Consider the following 24,853-nt stretch of genomic DNA (forward strand, 5'->3'; position numbering starts at 1 on the left):
CACAAAAGTAACAAAACTGCCTAGCTATCTTCCTTCCTGGGCTCCTAACCCATTGCAGTTGGTTCTTAAAGCAAAGGGTTCCAGAGCATAATACAAATATTTTCTCAGCTGCAAGGAGGGATAGGAAGAAAAGGGTAAAAGGAGATAAGAATTTTTGTCTCTTATGGGAAAAAACACTGTCCGTAACCTCCTCAGCCAACCACTGGGCAGTATTCATGGTACTTTCCAGGATGAGAGTGAGGACCCCCTCCCTTACCAGATTCCCAGCTGAACTGTGTGAGCTAACTAACGGGCCCTGAGTAGATGACCTTGACCAGTAACGGCCAGTGTGTGAATCGGAGAGCTTAGCTGGAACGAACTGGAAAATTCCTCTAAGGTAACTTCTCTCTTGACCAGTTGGCAGCCCTAAGAGGCACAGGCAAAGCCCTCCGCGGTACTGAAAAGGAACCCTGACCTGGATGGCTCAGGCTGGCCCAATCTCACCAGCTCTCAGAAGCCAAGCAGGGTCAGTCCTGGTTAGGACTTGGATGGGAGACCATAGCGGGGTCGCTGTGCAGAGGCAGACAGCGGCAAACCACTTGTGAACGTTCCTTGCCGTGAAAAACCCCACGGGGTCGCCGTAAGTCGGCTGTGTTTTGATGGTACTTTCTGAGACATCTTCTCTCCTTCAGTGGGAATGACCGATATAACAAAACTATCCAGAAAATCCAAGGCAACATATAGATCGGCGCGATCAGGCAACACGGTGCTTTATTTGACAGTCCTAAGAAGGCTTTCCCTGGCAGTAAGCCCCATTAAATAAAATTGGCCTTACTTCTGAGTACACTTGCTTTGGTTGGCTTGCTCCCTTCAGTGGATTCTAGCGTGTCTTTGAAATTTGGACCCTTTAAATGAAAACAGCAACTGCACAGAATCAGCACATTGCTGGAAAAAATGCAATCAGTAGGCTTGCCATCCTCCAGGTACTAGCTGGAGATCGCCTGCTATTACAACTGATCTCCAGCCGATAGAGATCAGTTCACCTGGAGAAAATGGCCGCTTTGGCCATTGGGCTCTATGGCATCGGAGTCCCTCCCCTCCCCAAACCCTGCCTTCCTCACGCTCCGCCCCCAAAATTTCCCGCTGGTGGCAAAGAGAGACCTGGCAACCCTAGCAATCAGGCCTGTCTACAGTTGCCACCTCCAGGTTGGGAAAATCCTGGAAATGTGGGGATGGAGCCAGAGGAAGGCCAATGCAATCAGTAGGCTTGCCAGCCTCCAGGTACTAGCTGGAGATCGCCTGCTATTACAACTGATCTCCAGCCGATAGAGATCAGTTCACCTGGAGAAAATGGCCGCTTTGGCCATTGGGCTCTATGGCATCGGAGTCCCTCCCCTCCCCAAACCCTGCCTTCCTCACGCTCCGCCCCCAAAATTTCCCGCTGGTGGCAAAGAGAGACCTGGCAACCCTAGCAATCAGGCCTGTCTACAGTTGCCACCTCCAGGTTGGGAAAATCCTGGAAATGTGGGGATGGAGCCAGAGGAAGGCCAGTTTGGGGAAGGGAGGGACCTCAGCAGGTTATGCCATAGACTCTACATCTCTATCCTCCAAAGCAGCCACTTTTCTCCAGGGGAACTGATCTCTTGTCTGGGAATCTGTTATAATTGTGGCAGAGCTCTAGGAGGCACCAGGAGGGGCTACGGCTCAGTGGTAGAGCCTCTGCTTGGTATGCAGAAGGTCCCAGGTTCAATCCCCGGCATCTCCAGTTAAAGGGACCAAAGGCAAGGAGGGGATGTGAAAGACCTCTGCCTGAGACCATGGAGAGCCGCTGCCAGTCTGAGTAGACCTGGATGGACCAAGGGTCTGATTCAGTATAAGACAGCTTCATGTGTTCAGGAAGCTGGCAGCCCTAGCCCAAACCCATAGAGCTCTGCCCCCAGGTCCCAACAAGGGAGAACCAGATCTTTATGTATTGATTTCAAGAATTACAAGTGTAGCTCATGAATACAGTTTTGACAACTTCTTCTTTTTTTCTGCACCAGAGATACAGAGGTAAATGGAGTTTGTTACAGAGGTTTGGCCGCCCTAGCTTTGATTGCAAGGAGCCTCCTCCCTGCATTTCCTGAGCCAGGGCTGCGTCACCGCCCTGGAATTCCATTGTCAAGCCAGGCAGAGAGGTGGAAAAACCTCACAGTGCAGCCATGGGAAACCTCAGTCGGTCGATTCCCTCCCTGCCGTGTTTTCCAAACTGATTCCAAGCCCTGCTTTTAAGAAAACTTGACAAAGCCTCTGGCCAGCGTGGTGCAGCGGTTAAGAGTGCTGGACTCTAATCTGGAGAGCCGGGTTTGATTCCCTGCTCCTCCGCATGAACGGCGGACTCTGATCCAGTGAACCAGGAAAGGAATGTTCTGTTCTACTTCAATGACATACAGGTGTAATCATTCAGTATATCTTTACTCACAAGTAACTAGATAAATCCCAGGTTGCATATAGCCCTCTAGGATGTGAACTATTCCATTTAAAGATAAGTCTTGCTTCTTGTTGTAATAAATGTTTCTGGGCATATTAGAACACATTTCTAGAATTAGGGATCATATTAGAGAAGCCCCCTTAGTGCAACATTTTATGGATGATAAACATACTGAGAAAGATGTTACTTTTCAAATTTTATATAAATTGGACAGTATAAGTAAAGAACATTCCTTTCTAAGTACTCAATTGTTTTGCAAATGAGTCCCATCTGAGCACTTTATAGGTCTGCTTGGAGATGTTAACATGAGTCTATGAAGATGATTATGCGTTGGTAACTCATTAAGAGAACAAAACAGCATAGCCTAAGATAAAGACAATTCAACGTTTTGTTTATATAGAACATTTTTGGTAAAATGTAATTTGAATTAGAATGTTGTACTTATTGTATCTACAGATAAAAGCATTATATAAGGATTGAGGAATTCTATGTATGTACTAATAGATCCTATTCAGATCCTGCTCAGGTGCAATGATTGTAATACGCTATTCAGAAATATATATAGTAGTGAAAATTTTGGAGACAGTAAGTTTTAAAAGTATTTGATTTGTTATTGTAATTTTGTTAGAAAGAAGTTTGGATGTCTGAAAATGCTCAGAGGAAGTTAACCCCTGTGAAACAAGTGAAACCTAGGAGCTTGTTAACACAGATTTTGGCTGCTACATGAAGGACACAACTAGCAGCATATAATAATATGAAAAAGCACTGTATAATAGAATTATCTTTTATTCAGTCTGTATTATAAGGTGTCATTTTGCAAGACTTGCATTACAAATGTAACATGTACCTTGGCTACCACTGAATTCATATTTATATACAAATACATAGTGAGTCTTGAATATAAGTTTACACCAATGGCTGGATACTGTTTAATATTTTGTTGGTCTTGTACATTTAGTACCTGACTCCCCCTTTTTATTATTATTCAACTCCTCCAATGGTGGCACATTTAATCTAGCCTTGGTGAAAAGTATTCTATATTCGGGGACAGTTAAAAATTTACAACGAAGGGCTTTTATGTAGGGACTTTTCCCCGCAGTCACCCCGGCCGACCGCTTCAGGGCTTCCTTGTGATTATGCATGTCTTCTCCGACTGTCAGAGGTCACCTTGCTCTCCCCACACATTTTGCCTGCATTTTCCAGACTCTGGCTAAAACAGCATCTGGAAAACACGGGCAAAACGCGCGGGGAGAGCGAGGCGGCCCCTGACGGTCAGGAAAGGCGCGCATAATCAAAAGGAAGCCCCGAAGCAGTCGGCGGGAGTGACCATGGGGAAACGTCCCTGCATAAAAGGCCTAAGGGGGGGTTCCCATTCAAAAAACGAGAGTCGTGGGCTGAAGTACACACGTGAACCTCCAACAGGAGAGATGACTGTGCAAAGCTGGGCAGGAAATGAACTCCGCTCCCCAAGGCGCAACTATTTTTGCACGCCTAATCTAAGTCACACAGTCTCTGCTCTTACCCTTTCTTCTTGAAAAAGGCCGCTGTGCAAACATCCTGGGCCTGGACGATTTCTCTATTTCTTTTAAGAAGAAGTGTTGGGGGCTGGGGGGACTAGAGAGGCTACCCTCACCCTGAGCTCTGACGGTTTTTTAAAATTTATTTTCAAACGCACATCCTGCCAACCGGCCTGCCTGAAACTCTTCGATGGTTTAGGACACTAAAAAAAAAGAAGACGATGCAAATTCAAGAACACTTTTCATCGCCCTGTTAGGAAAAGCTTCCCTCGCTCAACGTTTGCATATTGAGCTTGAGACGCAGGAGTCAAGTCCGCTAAAAAATAAGAAGTTGGCAAGCCATGGGTGTGGAGCTCAGAGAGACTCAGTGTCTGTACACGAACACATGAAGCTGCCTTATACTGAATCAGACCCTTGGTCCATCAAAGTCAGTCTTGTCTACTCAGACCGGCAGCGGCTCTCCAGGGTCTCAGGCAGGGGTCTTTCACATCACCTACTCGCCTAGTCCCTTTAATTGGAGATGCCGGGGACTGAACCTGGGACCTTCTGCATGCCAAGCAGAGGCTCTACCACTGAGCCACGGCCCCTCCCCTTAATACAATCACATTACATATACACTCACAATGAAACGTTCAGATACCTTAAGATAGGACCTATTGATAAGGGTTGTCAACCTCCAGGTACTAGCTGGAGATCTCCTGCTATTACAACTGATCTCCAGCTGATGGAGATCAGTTCCCCTGGGGGAAATGGCCGCTTTGGCAATTGGACTCTATGGCATTGAAGTCCCTCCCCTCCCAAACCCCGCCCTCCTCAGGCTCCGCCCCAAAAACCTCCCGTTGATGGCAAAGGGGGACCTGGCAACCCTACTATTGATGCATGAAACAGACCATTAAAAAACACAATTTAAAAGCCGAAGTCATCATCTTTTAAAAAAACTACAGTATTAAAAGTTGCCTTCACTTAAACCAATAAGATATTACATATTATACATTTCTGAAATATTTTTTTAATGTTCAGTAAAAAACCCATATATTATCAACGTAAAGTATTTGTTGAGATGATATAGAAACTAGAGTATGTAGAGATGAATAATGACAATTAGTAATAATTATAGATATCACAGGAATAATTAAATTAGGGTATGTATTCCATTTGCCAGCTTAATTGTTTTTCATATGATATATTCAGATAAGCTATCCTTGAATTCTATAACTCTTTTAATATACCAAAGTGGTTTTTATTTAGTATATATGATAAGGATGTTCGCCTTATTTTATGCAATTGGGTCCTTGGCGTGAATTTGTTGGAGACTCATATACGTAGTGGTAATCTCAATTTGGTCTGTATTATTTGTTTGATTGACTCCCTCTTATCTTTTTTTCTCATCTTTTGTATTTTTACTATATAAAAAAACCAAAACCAAAATCAAAAAGACTTAAACCAATAAGAATAAAAAAAATTAGAACTATTCATGTTGAAACCATTTCTCCTTCAGAAACTCAAGAAAAGGTGTCTATAAACTATGCTTTCCCTTTCATAACACCTTTCTGTTTGTCTCATGGAGAATTTCAGAATGTAGTTAGAGGTGGGGTCCCCAACATGGTGCCCATCGAGTGTTTTTGGAAAGTCGGTGGAGCCGGGAAGGGTTCCCGCCCAGCAGTGCTTCTGCTTGGCCACTGGATAAATAATTGGCTTAAAACAATGTCTTCACGTAAGAACATAAGAACATAAGAAAGGCCCTGCTGGATCAGACCAAGGTCCATCAGGTCCATCAGTCTGTTCACACAGTGGACAACCAGGTGCCTCTAGGAAGCCCCCAAACAAGACGACTGCAGCAGCACCATCCTGCCTGTGTTCCACCGCACCCAAAATAATAGGCATGCCCCTCTGATACTAGCGAGAATAGGTATGCAGCATGACCAGTCTTTATGGGCAGCAGCTGCCACCATAATGGTAAAGGTAGTCCCCTGTGCAAGCACCGGGTCATTCCTGACCCATGGAGTGACGTCACATCCCTATGTTTACTCTGGCTGTTAGCGCACTAGGGATTCCCACCGATGTATTAAGAGTTTGAAACTGTTATAAAAAATACTGTTCGCACTTTGTTTGGCCCCTTTAGCTGTGAAGACGTCTTCCAACCATTTTTTAGCTGTGGCATCCAAAAACCCTTTTAAAGCGAGGTTTTTTATCACATTTCCAAACTCTTGATACATCGCTGGGAATACCTAGCGCGGTAACAGCTTCTGTTTACGGGGTGGTTTGCCATTGCCTTCCCCAGTCATCTACACTTTACCCCCAGCAAGCGGGTACTCATTTTACCAACCTCGGAAGGATGGAAGGCTGCGTCAACCTTGAGCCGGCTGCCTGAAACCGACTTCTGTCGGGATCGAACTCAGGTCGTGAGCAGAGCCTGGACTGCAGTACTGCAGCTTACCACTCTGCGCCACGAGGCTCTTTTAGCTGCCACAGTGTTGGTTTTATTTTCTCTCACATTCCCACCATATATTTGACAATTACTCCTCTTGCTCCCTGCAGGGCTCAAAAAGATTGGGGATGCCGGGTCAGAGCACTGGATTAAGATCTGAGACCCAGGTTCAAATCCTTACACCGCCACAAGACTTGCTGGGTGACCTTGGGTTAACCCCCCTCTCTCTTTCTCTCTCTCTCTCTCCCTCACCCTAACCTACCTCAAAAGGTTGTTGTGAGTATAAAATAGGAAATGGAGAATCGCGCATATTGGTCTGAGCTGTTTGGTGGAAGAGTGGGATTTAAAAAAAATGCTAGTTAAGATAAACTCTGATAATTTGGGCTCCTGACTTTTTAATAATCGGCAGCAACCTGCTGAAACATCCCTGTGTGTATGAATATATTATCTCAGTAGATGAAGATGCCTAATATGGAATCCGAACCTTAGTGCATCTTGCTCAATATTGTCTGCTCTGACTGGCAGCAGCTCTCCAGGTCTTTCCCAGTACCTAAGCGACTCTTTGGGATGTGGAATGGTATAGTATAGCCTGATCTTGTCAGATCTCAGAAGCTAAAACACAAAACCAGCACACACAATTCAATGCAATACAACTATATTAAAGTGCAAAAATATCAAGTGAAATACTTAACTAAGGACACTAATATTTACAATATATACAAATACACAAGGGTGCAAGGAGCAACATCAATTCTATATGTTCTTTTGATCCAGGTAAGTATTTCTGATATCGTTCATATGTTAATAGTATTGCATATGTGTAGCAATGCTACAGGTAAGTGGTTGCAGTCCACGTTGAGACAGCCGAGAAGGGGATACTAGAACGTGTCGTCCAGATCGGTATCCACGTTTCGCCGGAGGCTTCATCAGCTGATTCGATACATTCAAAGCAAAATAGTTGTACAGGAAAAAACTTCAGGCATAGAAATTCCAATGGCCAAGACGGCTCAAAATGTAATGAAGTGCAAAGTATAGTTGGCAACTTCTACATGGATGATTCCCTTACTGGGGTTGCCATACGTCAGATGCAACTTGGTGACATGTACAAAAAGGACCCTTCAACTGGAAATGCCCGGGACTGAACCCAGGCCCTTCTGCAAGTCAAGCGGATGCTCTACTACTGAGCCGTGGCCCAAAACACATCTTGTCCACATGAAGCTGCCTTATACTGAACCAGACCATTGGTCTATCATCAGAGTATTATCTAATCTGACTGGCCATGCCTCTCCAGGGTTTCAGGTAGATGCCTGTCACCTCCTACCTCATCTCCTCCACATGAAGCCAGCTGGGTGACCTCGGGCTAGTCACAGTTCCCTCTGAACTCTCTCAGCCTCACCTACCTCCCAAGGTGTCTGTTGTGGGGAGAGGAAGGGAAGGAGATTGTAAGCAAGTTTGATTTTCCTTAAAAGGTAGAGAAAAGCGGCATATAAAAACCAACGCTTCTTTTTCCGCTATTCGTTTAATGTTTTGCTGAAGCCTCTCCAAAGGGCAGCCGGTCAAAGCTAACCTCTGGCCTTGATGCTTCCCCCCCATCTGCAGGAGGCGCTGTCGGTGGTAAGCGAGGACCAGTCGATATTTGACCCATCCTTCGGCGCCCCACAGCTCTTGAAGACAGAGCTGCCCTCAGTGGACGACTACGGCGGCAAAGAAGGTCTCGGCTTGGAGGACCCTCAGTGGTCAACCCCGAACAACAGAGGCCATGTGGTCAAGCAGGAGAATGAGCAGGTCAACTGCTCCAGCAGGTCAGCAGGGATGGCTTTGGGTCTGATCTGGGGGAAACCCCTGCTCAGCAGGGTGGCCAACTTTTATTTGGGCAGGGCTCCTGTGCCACACAGCTATTAAGCATTCATCAGGGGAAGCTCCTCCCCCCCAACTAGGGTTGCGAGGTCCCTCTTTGCCACCGGCGGGAGATTTTGGGGGCAGAGCCTGAGGAGGGCGGGTTTTGGGGAGGGGGGGCTTCAATGCCATAGAGTCCAATGGCCAAAGTGGCCATTTTCTCCAGGGGAACTGATCTCATTCCGCTGGAGATCAGTTGAAATAGCAGGAGATCTCCAGCTAGTACCTGGAGGTTGGCAACCCTACCCCCAACACACACACCATACAGTTGCGGTCACGCACAAACATACAGCGTGGTGTAGTGGTTAAGAGCGGTGGACTCTAATCTGGAGAATCAGGTTTGAATCCCCTCTCCTCCACATGAGCGGTGGACTCTAATCTGGAGAACCAGGTTGGTTTCCCCACTCCTACACATGAAGCCAGCTGGGTGACCTTGGGCCAGCCACAGCTCTCTCTGAACTCTCTCAGCCCCATCTACCTCACTGGTGTCTGTTGTGGGGAGAAGAAGGGAAGGTGATTGTAAGCTGGTTTGAGACTCCTTAAAAGGTAGAGAAAACCAGGATATAAAACCAGCTCTTCTTCTTCTACGTGAAGCTGCCTTATACAGAATAAGACCTTTGATCCCATTAAAGTCAGCATTGTCTACCCAGACTGGCAGCAGCTCTCCATGTTCTCAGTCTTTCGCATCACCGACCACCTGATCCTTAATTGGAGATGGCAGAGATTGAATCTGGGACCTTGCTGCATGCCAAGCAGAGGTTCTGCAGTTGAGCCACGCCTCCTCCCTCATGGAGAAAGCTTTGGCTGCTGGATTTCTGCAGCACTTAAAAGTACAGGAGCCGTGCTTGGAAAAACGTTGGCAACCCCGTGTTTGCAGCCCATGTTCACTCTTTGGTCTTCCAGTTGCTTGCCAGTGGGTGGAGGACGGAGTCTCATTGGTTCCCCCTGGTGGTGAAAGGGAATGATGGCAGATTTGGGGGTTTAGATTACAGCAGTAGAAAAAATATATATATATATAACTGGATCTGCCGTAAAGTGAAAATTGTGTTTTGAGATTGGTTGATAAGTACGAACAGGGATATCTTGTATTCTGTGACTCACAATGCCTCTATAGTTGTCAACTGTCTTTACTGGCCTGGCTCCCTTCATCATTTTATTGCTATAACAGACAAAAGCTTGACCTGCTAGATTTCTGCATGGCGGGCAGCGATTCCCAGTGGCAGATGCAAGGGCCAGTCAAAAAAGTGATGCTTTCTTTCGATCGCACAAGGTGTTCCTTGTCTTTTGAAACAATCTGAAATTTCCATTTCTGTGGGAACCTGACGCTTAAGAGCAGAAGGCTCCCAAAGCATAACACTCACTTTTATTTATTTAAAACATTTATATGCCACCTTTCCACCCAAATAGGGTCCCACAAGGCAGTGAACACAGAATGTCTGAACCTAGCATTTCAGATGCTTTAGGACAAAATCTAGTTTGAATTAAGGAGTAAATGAGCAAATTCGCTTTTTTTTCCTCCCCGTGATCAGTTGGCAACCATAGAATTGGTTTTAACCCTATTGGGCTGGCTAATCATAGAATCACAGAGTTGTAAGGGACCACCAAGGTCATCTAGTCCTACCCCCTGCACAATGCAGGAAATTCACAACTACCCCACACACCCCCAGTGACCCATACTCTACGCCCAGAAGATGGCCAAGATGCCCTCCCTCTCATGATCTGCCTAAGGTCGTAGAATCAGCATTACTGACAGATGGCCATCTAGCATCTGCTATAAAACCTTCAGGGAAAAGGAGAGCTTACCACCTCCCGAGGAAGCCTGTTCCACTGAGGAACCGCTCTAACTATTAGAAAGCTCTTTCTAATGTCTAGATGGAAACTCTTTGGATTTAATTTCAACCCGTTGGTTCTGGTCCGACCTTCTGGGGCAACAGAAAACAACTGTGTTCCCTCTTCTATATGACAGCCCTTCAAGTACTTGAAGATGGTTATCATATCACCTCTCAGTCTTCTCCTCTCCAGGCTAAACATACCCAGCTCCTTCAACCTTTCCTCACAGGACTTGGTCTCCAGACCCCTCACCATCTTTGTTGCCCTCCTCTAGACACGTTCCAGCTTGTCTACAGCCTTCTTAAATTGCAGTGCCCAAAACTGAACACAATACTCTAGGTGAGGTCTAACCAGAGTAAAGCGATATTTAAAATCTTTATATGCTACCTTTCTGCCCAAATAGCGTCCCCCAAGGAGGTGAACACAGAATTTCTGAACCTAGAATTTCAGATGCTTTAGGACAAAATCCAGGTTGAATTAAGGAGTTAATGAGCAAATTCGCTTTTTTCCTTCCCGTGATCAGTTGCCAACCATAGAACTGGTTATAACCCTATCAGGCTGGCTGGTCCTAACAGCATGGTGATTTGGAGCTTAAGCGTGGGACTCCTTGGTGCAAAGGTGTGACCAATCCTACCCTGGCCCCTTCTGCAAGAGCTCTTGGGGATGGCATCAGAGAGGGCGCCCCGTTTTGCCCTCTCCCCCTTCCCCGAAGCCTCATAACGGGCAGCGAGACTGATCTTCTCCTCTCCAGTTTTGTGGCTGCTCAGAAACCCACAGGAAATAACTCACTTCCCTTTGGCCAAATAGCTTGGATTAGCATCTTGGCATCAATAAAGGGAGGCGGCTGGGAGGGGTTGGGTTGGTAGGAGTCCATACGGGTCAAGGCTGCAGCGGAATTTGCAGGCAAACGTTCCCGAAAGGATGGCAGGCCTTGGGGGAAAAGGTCTACCAGGAAGTCGTCTTCCAGGTCTCAGAGCTTTCACAAGAGCGCAGCTGGAAAAGGGGAACATGGCGCACCATTGCAGCGCAATGGGCCAAAGAGCTGACACAGGTAGCCCAATGTCCTCTACTCCTGATTGACATAAGACACTGCCCTATACCGAGTCAGACCGCTGGTCCATCAAGGTCAGTCTTGCCTACTCAGACTGGCAGCTGCTCTCCAGGGTCTCAGGCAGAAGTCTTTCCCATCACCTACTGCCAGATCTTTTAAACTGGAGATACTGGGGGTCAAACCTCAGGCTTTCTGCATGCCAAGCAGATGCTCTACCACTGAGCCACGGCCCCTTCCCTGGCTTTTCTGGGTCTCCGGGCAGGACTTTCCTGGCCTTGTACCTTATGATCCTTATACATAGGTCCCTCTTTGCCACAGGTGGGAGGTTTTGGGGGCGGAGCCTGAGAAGGATGGGGTTTGGGGCGGGAAGGGACTTCAATGCCATAGAGTCCAATTGCCAAAGTGGCCATTTTCTCCAGGGGAACTGACTTCTATCAGCTGGAAATCAGTTGTAATAGCGGGAGATCTCCAGCCACCACCTGGAGGTTAGTAAACAATAAATAGCAGTAAAAAAGAACACAATGAAATAATGCTTTGTTAAATAAGTTGCTATAATACTATATTCAATTTGGGCATATAGAACAGCACAGTTATGAATTCATTATGTGTACATACAATAATAAAGTCACGTAGTTGAAACACTGTGTTAATTCACAGGCATTAAAACATTGAAGCATTGAAAGTGACAAAAAAGTCCTTGCGAATGTATCGCTACTTGCACAAGGAAGCGTTTAGTTGCAGTCACGGAGCGTCACGTGGCTTGAAACGAAGATATTGATTTTCTTCTGTAGATGCTTCATGGAGTTTAATAACTCAGAGTTCACACAAATGGCAGTGGCGAACAATGCCGACAAGATATACAGGGGGCCGGTTAAGTCCCTGTTTCGACCACGAAGGTCTTCATCAGCAGCCAACTCGGGCTGTATTGTAACAAGCTCCTGTGTTGGGTGTTCCAAAATACTCCAAAATACGGAAAGATCCGAAATATGGACCGCTTCTGGTCCCAAGCAGTCTGGATAAGGGATACGCAACCAGTAGCTTGAAATTGTTGAGAGCCAGCATGGTGTAGTGGTTAAGAGCAGAGGTTTGGAGTGGTGGACTCTGATCTGGAGAAGCAGGTTTGATTCCCCACTCCTCCACATGAGCAGCAGAGGCTAATCTGGTGAACTGGATTTGTTTCCCCACTCCTACACATGAAGTCAGCTGGGTGACCTTGGGCTAGTCACAGCTCTCTTAGAGCTCTCTCAGCCCCACCTACCTCACAGGGTGTCTGTTGTGTGGGAAGGGAAGGTGATCGTAAGCTGGTTTGATTCTCCCTTAAGTGGTAGAGAAAGTTGGCATATAAAAACTAACTTTTCTTCTTCTAATGCAAAGCATATGTGCCATTTGGGATTCTCTGTGCTTTTTAAATTTCAGGGCCATTCTGTTCTTTTGTTGCTTTTAATTCTTTTATGTACTGGTCTTTAACGGTTATTAATTTTAGTTTTTTTTTTAATTTTTGTGATTTTTATCTTTTATGCCATGAGCCGCCTGAAGCAGGACTCAGAAGAGGCAGCATGGAAATTGTTTCCAACAAATACATAAACAGGACACGTTTTTTGGGATGAGCTCGAGGGCCTGATCCATTAAGCTCCCTTCTTCTCTCTCCTAGGCAGTCGCCTGTCGACTGTAGCGTCACCCGGAGGAACAAAGCAGGAGGTGCCGTGGACCCTTCTGAGATATCGTACCCCGGTGGCTACAACAACCCGCGCAACAGCCCCCCAGCCAACGCCCCCAGCGAGGAGAAAAGGGTCATCGTCCCCGCAGGTCAGCACAAAAACCACCCACACACATGAACACACATGAAGCTGCCTTATACAGAGTCAGACCCTTGGTCCATCCAAGTCAGAATTGTCTACTCAGACTGGCAGTGGCTCTCCAGGGTCTCAGGCAGACGTATTTCACATAGGGTTGCCAGGTCCCTCTTTGCCACAGGCGGGAGGTTTTTGGGGTGGGCCTGAGGAGGGCGGGGTTTGGGGAGGGAAAGGACTGCAATGCCGTAGAGTCCAATTGCCCAAGCGGCCTTTTCTCCAAGTGAACTGATCTCTATCAGCTGGAGATCAGTTGTAATGGCAGATCTCCAGCTAGTACCTGTAGGTTAGTAAATCCCTAAGGAAATAATCTCAGTACACAGCCACTAATTTTCTTTAACATATGCACCTTTACTAATATACTACTGCAATATGCACACTGTATATGCTTAACACTATATAACTAAATTCTAAATTACAAAAAGCCTGAAATTAATGTCAAATAGGCTTCTATGCATTTACACAGTTTTCTTCTTTATAATACAATCATCCCAGATCATGATGCCCCCAGGGGGAATATTTCTTACGACCAGCAGCAAGGTCCACAAAGTCCTTAAGATGTATTATACACCTCCAGTTTATAGTACCTGTAGGTTGGCAATTCTACTTTCACATCACCTACTTGCCTAGTCCCTTTAACTGGAGACGCCGGGGACTGAATCTGGGACCTTCTGCATGCCAAGCAGGTGCTCTACCACTGAGCCACGGCCCCTCCCCAGAGGCAAGAGCCTATACCCTTAAGCCAGCAGTCACTCCTTCACAACTTGAAAGCTTATACCCAGTAAATCTTGTTGAACACATGAAGCTGCCTTATACTGAATCGGATCCATGGTCCATCACAGTCAGTGTGGTCTACTCAGACCGGCAGCGGCTCTCCGGGGTCTCAAGCTGAGGTCTTTCGCATCACCTACTTGCCTGGTCCCTTTAACCGGAGATGCCAGGGATCGAACCTGGGCCCTTCGGCATGCCAAGCAGACGCTCTACCCCTGAGCCACGAGCCCCTCCACTTCATTCCTCCCCAATCACTGTATTTCCCCCAACAGACCCCGGCGTCTGGACCCACGAGCACGTCCGCCAGTGGCTAGACTGGGCCGTGAAGGAGTACAGCCTGCTGGACGTGGACCATGCCCTCTTCCACCACGTGGACGGCAAGGAGCTGTGCAAGCTGGGGAAGGAAGGCTTCCTGCGGCTCACCACGCCGTACAACGCGGACATCTTGCTGTCTCACCTGTCGTACCTACGCCAGAGTAAGCCCTCAGCCCTCCATCACCTGTTCGCCAACCGCAACATTGAATTTTAAAACAAACGGCAGACGCCAAGCCCCGTCTTGGGAGCATCCGCGTGGCATTCTGGTTGGAGTGTCAGACTAAGGTCTAGAAGATGCGCTGGCGTTTATTGATTGACAGCCCGCTTTTCTCCCAGTTGGGAATAATTTTCTAACCGTTAGAGCGGTTCCTCAGCGGGACAGGCTTCCTCGGGAGGTGGTGGGTTCTCCTTCCCTGGAGGTTTTTAAGCAGAGGCTAGATGGCCATCTGTCAGCAATGCTGGTTCTATGACCTTAGGCAGATCGTGAGAGGGAGGGCACCTTGGCCGTCTTCTGGGCATGGAGGAGGGGTCACTGGGGGTGTGGGTGGGAGGTAGTTGTGAATTTCCTGCTTTGTGCAGGGGACTAGATGACCCTGGTGGTCCCTTCCAACTCTATGATGCTATTATGCTATGACTCAAAGTAGCTTAGAACTTTGTTCTCCGTTTTCTCACAACAGTCCTGTGAGGCAGGCCAGGCTGAGAGACTGTGAGGTGCCCAAGGCCGCCCAGCGAGCTTCCATGATATAAGTCGGGACTCGAGACCAGGTCGCCCAAGGCCCTAGTCCACCACTGTCCACAACACAACACTGGCTCTCAAACCTGGAAGCGCCAAGTTTGAATCCCTGTTCTGCCGTGGAAACATGTGAGATGACTTTGGGCCAGGCACTCTCTCTTAGCCTAACCTACCTCACAGGGTTGTCGTGAGGGTAAAATGAAGAAGGGGAGAAAGCTGTCAGCCATTTCGGGTCCCCCACTGGGCAGAAAAATGGGGTACAAATGAAGTAAATCTAAGACAACATACAAGTATCTGGACATCGGTCTTTTATGCATGGCTATTTCATTCACCGTCATCCCTCCAGCATGGTGTAGTGCTTAAGAGCAGTGGTTTGGAGCGGTGGACTCTGATCTGGAGAACCGGCTTTGATTCCCCACTCCTACACATGAAGCCACCTGGGTGACCTTGGGCTAGTCACAGCTCTCTCAGCCCCACCTACCTCACAGGGTGTCTGTTGTGGGGAGGGGAAGGGAAGGTGATTGTAAGCCAGTGTGATTCTTCCATAAGTGGTAGAGAAAGTCAGCATATAAAAACCAACTATTCTTCCGATGACTTTGGGTCTTTGTGCTGATTACGCATGCCGTTTCCGACCGTCAGAGGTCGCCTCGCGCTCCCCCTGCGTTTCCCCACGTTTCGAAATTCGAGATAAAACAGGCTCTCTGAAAATGCGGGCAAAACGTGGGGAAATGCAGGGGGAGAGCGAGGCGACCTCTGACGGTCGGAAACGGCATGCGTAATGAAAACAAAGACCCAAAGTCGTCAGAGGGGTGACGGCGAGGGAAACAGCCACGCATGGAAGACCATTGTCTGAAAACAATGGAAGCGCACCATCATCTTCGAAATGAAAAGTTTTATCCCTAGGCAGATGTATGCACATTTAAGCCTCCAATGTTGAATCAGATAAGGTTTTTGAGATGGGATAATGGTCTTAGCGGAAACACTATCGCCGAGTTGTCTCCGAATGCCTCACTTGGAAAGATGGGAGCTATAACCTTAGAATAACGACTCCCAGATCTTGAGTCCGCAGAACAAGAGAGCGGTCTGCGGCTGGCCAGTTACCGCTCGGGCCCCCTCTCCTCTGACGCCTTCTTCCTCTTTCCTCCCCTGCACAGGCAGCCCCACCTTTACATATCCATCATCGCCGGTAATCACCCAACAGCCACCCCCACCGCCACCGAGGGCACAAGTCAAAACCGGTAAGTTGGCAACGTGGTTGTCTGTAACGAAGGCAGTGATGGTAGGACCGGGGAGTAAGAAGTGGGTTTCCTGGGGAAACTGCAGCACAACACAGGGCCTGTTCGTGATGCTAGAGAGCAAACCCCAGGGTCGGGGAAAACCTGGCCATAGAGTTGACCCTGCAATCTTGACGCTGGAGAGCCAGCATGGTATAGTGGTTAAGAGTGGTGGTTTGGAGCGGTGGACTCTTATCTGGAGAACCGGGTTTGATTCCCCACTCCTCCGCATGAGTGGCGGTGGCTAATCTGGTGAACTGGATTTGTTTACCCACTCCTATGCACGAAGCCAGATGGGTGACCTTGGGCTAGTCACAGTTCTCTTAGAGTTCTCTCAGCCCCCCCTACCTCACAGGGTGTCTGTTGTGGGGAGAGGAAGAGAAGGCGATTGTAAGCCGGTTTGTCAGAATATAAAAAACAACTCTTCTTCTTCTTCCATTTCTTCTTCTTCCATTTCTTCTTCTTCCATTTCTTCTTCTTCTATGCTCTGGGGGACCACTTAGGAAATGCCAGGGTGACAGCTGTCATCCCAAGCAGGAGAATTACATACAGTGCAATCCTATGCAGAGTTACTCCAGTCTACGTCCATTTAAATGAATGGGCGTAGACTAGAGTAACTTTCCTTAGGATTGCACTGATAGCGTACCTTTGGCTGCATCCAGATCGTGTAAGAGAGTGCATGTTTGGATGCTCTTGGGTGTTAAATCCGAAGACTTCCCCGCATATGGAAAACTAACGTAACAGAGAAACAGGGCTAGGCTAGGCATCCTGATGGGATATCTTTCTTTCTGCTTGGAGTTTATTAAGAGTGAGGGTACGCTTCCAAAGGAGAGAGCCATCACTCGCCGTCTCGAGGGATCCAATCTAGACATGTGGCTATATGAAGCTGCCCTGCACTGGGATTCATTGGCAGATCTGGCCACCGTGTCTTGGTTGTACCCAGACTAGATTACGGTAAAGAACACTGCACGGAAATCCCTTTGAGAGGTGTTTGGAAACCCCTGTTGGTGCAGAATGTGGCCTAGATTTACATAAGAAAAGCCCCGCTGGATCAGACCAAAGCCCATCAAGTCCAGCAGTCTGTTCACACAGTGGCCAACCAGGTGCCTCCAGGAAGCCACAAACAAGACGACTGCAGCAGCACCATCCTGCCTGTGTTCCATCGCACCCAAAATAATAGGCATGCTCCTCTGATACTAGAGAGAATAGGTATGCGGCATGACTAGTATCCATTTTGACTAGTAGCCATGGATAGCCCTCTCCTCCTTGACCGTGTCCACTCCTCTCTTAAAGCCTTCCAAGTTGCCAGCCATCACCACATCCTGGGGCAGGGAGTTCCCCAATTTAACAATGTGTTGAAGAATGCGTAGGATTCTGCAAATTTTGGCCATTCACCCACCAAGCTATTCCTGGGGTTTCTTTAGGGTTACCAGGTCCCTCTTGGCCACTGGTTGGAGGTTTTTGGGGTGCAGCCTGGGGAGGGCGGGGTTTGGGGAGTGGAGGGAATCCAATGCCATAGAGTCCAATTGCCAAAGCAGCCATTTTCTCCAGGTGAACTGATCTCTATCGGCTGGAGATCAGTTGTAATAGCAGGAGATCGCCAGCTTGTACCTGGAGGTTGGGTGTGTTCTGGGTCTCTGCGGGAGGGAAGAATAGGCAAAAAATCTCCGCCCCGGTCCCACCCATGGAAATATAGCAGGATCCAAGCCAGTGTCTGGGAGTCCTCTTTCTGATAATAGAGTTGATCCAGCAATCTCTTCTCCAGGGCATCTCTTGCCTCCCCTCTTTCAGACCATCAGCGGCCACAAGTCTTCTTGAGGAATGCATCCATTTCTGACTCTTGCGCCATATAAACGTCACCCCAGAAAACGTTGGCAAAATTCACAGCTTTTGTCTCCCCGCTTCTTCTAACCTTGGTGGGAACGTTGCCGCATACCCAAAGGCACCCCACCCAAATCTGAAACGGTCGCCCTCCTCCCTGTTTAATTCAAACCCCTTTTCCATCTCTGGGCGCAGAGTCTCCCTACGAGGAAATCCGGCGGAGCAGCTGGAGCGGAGGCCCAATCAGCACCACTCCTAAAGGTAAGAACCTGAGAAGAGCCCAGCCGGATCAGACCGGTGGTCCATCTAGTCCAGCATCCCGTCTCACACAGTGGCCAACCAGTTCCTCTGGAGGGCCAACAAGAGGGCCTGGGGTCAAGGCCTTCCCCAGGTGTTGCCTCCTGGCAGATAGGGTTGCCTTCTGGAGATTTGGGGGGGATGGAGCCATAGAGTCCATCCTACAAAGCAACCAAAGGTCCAGTGCCATAGAGTCCATCCTACAAAGCAACCATTTTCTCCAGGGGAAGTGATCTCTGTCGCCTGGGGATCAGCTGTAATAGCGGGGGTTCTGTGGGTCCAACCTGTAGGGCTGCCAGGTCCCTTTGCCACTGGCAGGAGGATTTGGGGTGGAGCCTGAGGAGGGTGGGGTTTGGGGAGGGGAGGGACTTCCATGCCATAGAGTCCAATTGCCAAAAGTGGCCGTTTTCTCCAGGTGAACATATCTCTACCGGCCGGAGATCAGTTGTAATAGCAGGAGATCGCCAGCTAATACCTGGAGGTTGGCAACCCTACCCATCTGAAAGTTGGCAATACTCGATCCAGAGGTTTACTGCCTCTGAATGTGGAAGTTCTCTTTAGTCACCACGGTACTGGACCTTCCTCAGACGGAGTTCGGGGACGCGGGGCTGGTTGGAGCCGTTGCGTCCCCTTCAGCCAGCCCCTTCCTCCCACGTCGTCGGCCCTGCAAAGTATGGGCATTGCCCCGTGATTGTGCCATTGCGTTTGTTCCCAGCCAAACACGGTGCCCGGCTTTTGTTTCTAGTTAAACCAAGTGACCGCCAGGACCTTTTCCCTTTCTCTCTTGCTTGCGCTCTTCTGCGCTTTAGGCTCCCCGTCACAGATCCCGAACGTGGGCCGGACTCCGGATTCGACACGCGTCGCGCCAGGTACACCACCATCCCTCCCTCTGGGGCAAGCTCTACCACTTCCTGTCTTCTCGTTGGGTTGCTGATCTTCTTTTTTTTAACCAGCCCTCCTCCCGGGGCCTTGAATGTCGATGCAATCTACAAACATGAGCCAGCGATAAAGGGGAGGGGGGAAAAAACCCTTATCTCTGCCGCTGCGAAGAGCTAGCAGCAGATCGAGCGACTGATTAAAATATAACAGCAGGCGAGGCCGTTTTCTTTACGTATATACGGTTGCGTTGGCCACCGGTTGCGTTGGCCACCGAGCCCCCTCGGCAGCACTCTGGGTTAGTCGAGGATGGCAACCATGTCCTGACGGTGCCGTCGCGCCAACATCTGCAGCTCTCGGAGGCGAAGGGAAGAAATTCTGCCGGTGAATCTTTTCCTGCAGGATGGCAGGGCTTTGGGGAAAGGATTATCTGTTGGGTCTTTTAGCTGTTAAAGGCACCGGAGCCCTGCTAGGAAAGGAAGCTAGCGACTCCACCAAGGTGGTCTTTTGGGACCTTGCTCCCAATTCAGTAGTCCAGAGTGGGTCTGATATGGTTTGGCTGGTGGCCTCGCTGAGCTGAGACGCCTGCGATGGAGCTGTGCCACACAAGGCCATAGGCGGGAGTAGATGCCTCGATGCAAACAAGGAAAGCCCTCCGGACAGAAAACTAGCAGCTTTTCCTTGACATACCGGCTTTCTGTGCTCAAGGCAAGCACCCAATAGATGACCCCCCCTCCACTTGCAGGCTCCAGTGGTACCGTCCTGACCCAGATTTACCACCTCAATGAGGACTGGGCCAGAAAGGCACCGAGATTAGCAGCCAGGCATCCTAGGATGATGGGATGAGAGAGACGAGGCAGGCAGAAGTAGGGTTGCCAGCTCCGGGTTGGGAAACACCTGGAGGTTTGGGGGGCAAATCCTGGGGAGGGCGGGGTTTGGGGAGGGGAGGGACTTCAGTGCCATAGAGTCCAATCGCCAAAGCGGCCATTTTCTCCAGGGGAACTGATCTCTATTGTACTATCTCCTGCTAGAACCTGGAGGTTAGGAAAATAGTATAGGAGCGAAGAACATTTACAAACAAGGTGCAATTTATATAAGCTACTGAGATACCTATAAACATACAATGTACAAACACAAGTAACCACGCTATAGCCAACACACAGTATGTACAAAATATACAATCAAAGGGCAAAAAGTCTTTCAAAGGTCTCAGCAGAGTACCAAGTAAGTAATGAGTTCAAGTTCAATATTCAAGATGAATGAGAAGCCACAATCTTCAATAGGATACGGCCGTTTCAAATTCACAATAATGTAGAATCCTTCTTCAGTCCTTCCTGTATTTTAAAACGGCAGTACATAGTCATATACTCTAGATTACAGCTATTCAAGATGCAAAGTTAAATGAATAAAACATACTTACAGAGAATGATTGTGTATGACTATACACTCTTTAGAAGCAATTCTCTGTAAGTATGTTTTATTCATTTAACTTTGCATCTTGAATAGCTGTAATCTAGAGTATATGACTATGTACTGCCGTTTTAAAATACAGGAAGGACTGAAGAAGGATTCTACATTATTGTGAATTTGAAACGGCCGTATCCTATTGAAGATTGTGGTTTCTCATTCATCTTGAATATTGAACTTGAACTCATTACTTACTTGGTACTCTGCTGAGATCTTTGAAAGACTTTTTGCCCTTTGATTGTATATTTTGTACATACTGTGTGTTGGCTATAGTGTGGTTACTTGTGTTTGTACATTGTATGTTTATAGGTATCTCAGTAGCTTATATAAATTGCACCTTGTTTGTAAATGTTCTTCGCTCCTATACTATTTTCCTAACCTTTGGTATTAGTATAGAGGTGCCTGTTTCTCCCCCAGTACCTGGAGGTTGGCAGCCCTAGGCAGAAGTGGGGAAGGATCACTTGAGTGCACCTGGCTCTAGCCCTTCTCTCTGATTCACTTCTCGTTCCTGCCAGATCCATACCAGGTCCTGGGACCCACCAGCAGCCGCTTGGCCAACCCAGGTGGGTCCAAATCTCCTTCCTCTTGGGGGTTGTGGGGCAGGGGGCGACAGGTTTAGGGGAAGGAGTACCTTTTTCTCCTGGCATGAAGGTATTACACAGACGTGGGAGCTTCACCTATTGAACATCTGCCTTTTGCATTTCTTCAGGGGGGAAATATGGGTGTAGAAATAGAAAAAACAAATTGGAGCCCACTGGCACCTTGAAGACCAACTAATTTTTCCAGGGATGAGTTAGTGTTCACTTTATCAGCCAGAAGTTTAATGTACTGGCTGATAAAGTGAGCTTTGACTCATCCCTGGAAAAATTAACTAGTCTTTGAGGTGCCTCTGGGCAAGGGTTGCCAGGTCCCTCTTCGCCACTGGCAGGAGGTTTTTGGGGTGGAGCCTGAGGAGGGCGGGGTTTGGGGAGGGAAGGGACTTCAATGCCATAGAGTCCAATCGCCAAAGCGGCCATTTTCTCCAGGGGAACTGATCTCTATCGGCTGGAGATCAGTTGTAATAGCAGATCTCCAGCTACTCTAGGCTCCAATTTTTTCTCTATTTTCTACACCCATCTTTCCTTCCTTCCGGCCTTTAACAGAAATGCAAAAGGCTCACGACCTGAGTTCGATCCAGACGGTTTCAGGTAGTCGGCTCACAGTTGGCTCCGCCTTCCATCCGAAGTCGGTAAAATGAGTACCCAGCTTGCTGGGGGTAAAGCGTAGACCACTGGGGAAGGCACTGGCAAACCACCACGTAAACATAGTCTGCCTAGTAAACGTCAGGATGTGACGTCACCCCATGGGTCAGTAATGACCCGGTGCTTGCACAGGGGACTACCTTTACCTTTCCCTAGCTTAATGTACAATACCATCCTGAGCCCAACTACACCCTTGTAAGTCAATTGTGGCACAGAGTGGTAAGCTGCAGTACTGCAATTCAAGCTTTGCTCACGACCTGAGTTTGATCCCGACGGAAGTTGGTTTCAGGTAGCCGGCTCGAGGTTGACTAAGCCTTCCATCCTTCCAAGGTTGGTCAAATGAGGACCCAGCTTGCTGGGGGTAAAGGGAAGATGACTGGGGAAGGCACTGGCAAACCACCCCGTAAACAAAGTCTGCCTAGGAAACATCGGGATGTGACATCACCCCATGGGTCAGGAATGATCCGGCGCTTGCACAGGGGACCTTTACCTTTACTTTTTAAAGTCAATTGTAGTCACTGGGCTTGCTCAGGACCTTTGAGCGCAACGATAGACGTTGGCTCATGTGGTGCCAGCCAGCATCAACAAACGAGCCAATGCCATTGTTGGTAGCGGCAGTGGGGTGTGAGCTGAATGGCCCCCGCAGTGCTCCGCTCGGCTCGTTCCGGGCCAATTCTGTCTCCCCCATCCCCGGCCGCTAACCCATCCCCGGTCTCCCTCGGCAGGCAGCGGGCAGATCCAGCTGTGGCAGTTCCTCCTGGAGCTGCTGTCGGACAGCAACAACGCCAACTGCATCACCTGGGAAGGGACCAATGGCGAGTTTAAGATGACGGACCCCGACGAGGTGGCGCGGAGGTGGGGCGAGCGCAAGAGCAAGCCCAACATGAACTACGACAAGCTGAGCCGGGCCCTGCGCTACTACTACGACAAGAGCATCATGACCAAGGTGCACGGCAAGCGGTACGCCTACAAGTTCGACTTCCAGGGCATCAACCAGGCCCAGCAGGGGCAGCCGGGGGAGCCCCCCCTGTACAAGTACCACCCCACGGACCTGCCCTACCTGCCCTCTTACCACCAGCAGAAAGTGAGCTTCAACCTCGGCCACGCCGGGCAGATGCCCGCCTCCTCCGCCGGCTTTTTCGGGGCGCCCTCCCCTTACTGGAATTCCGGCAGCGGGAACCTGTACCCGAACCCCCCTGTGCCCAGGCAGGCCGGCAACCACCTGAGCTCTTTCTATTAGTCCCCTGGTGGCTTTGAGGGGCGCGAAGCTACCTGGGACTTTGGCCATCTGGAAGATCTTGTTACTGAAACACCGGTCAACCCCTCGGGACTAGGAGACCTTCTGATCCACCATGAGTAAAGGTGGGTGGGTGGAGAGGGGGTTGCTCTGACACCAAAGCTGTCCCACACCTCTCACGCATGAAGCTACCTTACACTGAATCAGACCCTCGGTCCATCCAGGTCAGTATTGACTACTCAAACCGGTAGCCGCTCTCAAGGGTCTTGGGTGGAGGTCTTTGACATCACCTACCTGCCTAGTCCCTTTAACTGGAGACGCTGGGGATTGAACCTGGGACCTTCGGCATGCCAAGCAGATGCTCTACCACTGAGCCATGGCCCTTCCCCAATCTGGGCATCCTTGCCCGCTCTTGCGTCTGTTACACCCGGCCCTATCCTGGCATTAAAATCACCTAATTGAAAAATGGGAATTAGGGTATTGAAAGGATAGAGATTCGGGATTAGAAGACCTTTGGATCCACCATGAATAAAGGTGGGTGGGTGGGTGGAGGGGGGGGGGTTGCTCTGATGCCAAAGCCGTCCCACACCTCTCACTCATGAAGCTGCCTTATACTGAATCAGACCCTTGGTCCATCAAAGTCAGTAGTGTCTACTCAGACTGGCAGTGGCTCTCCAGGGTCTCAGGTTGAGGTCTTTCACATCACCTACTTGCCACAGTCCCTTTAACTGGGGGTGCCGGGGATTGAACCTGGGACCCTCTGCATGCCAAGCAGATGCTCTACCACCGAGCCACGGCCCCTCTCCTTCTTCCATCCCACCATTCGCCATTGGGTTCAGCACTAAGGAAGGCTGGATGGAAGGAAATGAAGGCAGGGCAGGCTAAAGCCCCCAGCCGAAGATTCCCTCTGGGGGCCCCTTCAAGCCCCCCAGACCCAACCCAATTAAAAAATAACAGGGGTCGCCAACCTTTTGGAGCCTGCGGGCCTATTTGGAATTCTAGCACAGGGTGGTGGGCGCAGCCACAAAACGGCTGCCACAGGAGACAGAGCCACACACACAGATAGGGTTACCAACCGCCAGGTACTAGCTGGAGATCTCCTGCTATTACAACTGATCTCCAGCCGATAGAGATCAGATCACCTGGGGAAAATGGCCTCTGTGGCAATTGGATTCTATGGCATTGAAGTCCCTCCCCTCCCCAAACCCTGCCCTTCTCAGGCTCTGCCCCAAATACCTCCCGCCGGTTGCGAAGAGGGATCTGGCAACCCTAAAACCACCGCACTCTGCTACTTCCGGCGGGCTAGCCGTATGGGTCTGCAGTACAAAAACAAACAGGAGCCTCCTGGCTCTTTAAAGACTAACACACCTTTATTCCAGCGTTTCCTATTGTGAACAAGGGCCCCCTTTGTCAGGTACACGGCTTCAGATGATTGGAGCTTCCAGCCGTCAAATCTTATGCTGGAAGAAAAACCGATTTGTTTTTAAGAAGCTCAGAAACTCCTTTGTTTTTGGATCCATAGAATCATAGAGTTGGAAGGACCACCAGGGTCATCTAGTCCAACCCCCTGCACAGTGCAGGAAATTTACTGAAGGCAGACATCTTGCTTAACCACGATGAACGAAAACCATGCCCAAACCTGGTTTGTTTCCAGGTTTGCACACGTGCCTCATTCCTCTTTCCTCCTTTCCTGGGCTAAGACTCGTGGTTAAAAACTAAAGCCTGGTTACCTGAGATGCTCAAATGCAGGCATGTGGATTAACTGGAGTTAGTTGTCCGCCCACTAACTGGGATCTTAAA

General features: G+C 48.9%; 1 protein-coding gene across 1 annotated transcript in view; it reads left to right on the forward strand.

Annotated features, from left to right (window-relative positions):
- Positions 1-23,056, forward strand: part of LOC130475209 (retroviral integration site protein Fli-1 homolog) — a 47,199-nt gene extending 24,143 nt beyond the window's left edge. Inside the window, exons 2-9 of the mRNA XM_056846949.1 lie at positions 7,994-8,196; positions 12,823-12,977; positions 14,065-14,268; positions 15,995-16,078; positions 18,131-18,196; positions 19,042-19,101; positions 21,091-21,138; positions 22,542-23,056. Of these exons, the coding sequence (XP_056702927.1) occupies positions 7,994-8,196; positions 12,823-12,977; positions 14,065-14,268; positions 15,995-16,078; positions 18,131-18,196; positions 19,042-19,101; positions 21,091-21,138; positions 22,542-23,056 (1,335 nt within the window). The remainder of the gene's footprint in view (positions 1-7,993; positions 8,197-12,822; positions 12,978-14,064; positions 14,269-15,994; positions 16,079-18,130; positions 18,197-19,041; positions 19,102-21,090; positions 21,139-22,541) is intronic.
- The last annotated feature ends 1,797 nt before the right edge of the window (positions 23,057-24,853 follow it).

The sequence above is a fragment of the Euleptes europaea genome, chromosome 3, assembly GCF_029931775.1.
Source record: "Euleptes europaea isolate rEulEur1 chromosome 3, rEulEur1.hap1, whole genome shotgun sequence".
NCBI lineage: Eukaryota > Metazoa > Chordata > Lepidosauria > Squamata > Sphaerodactylidae > Euleptes > Euleptes europaea.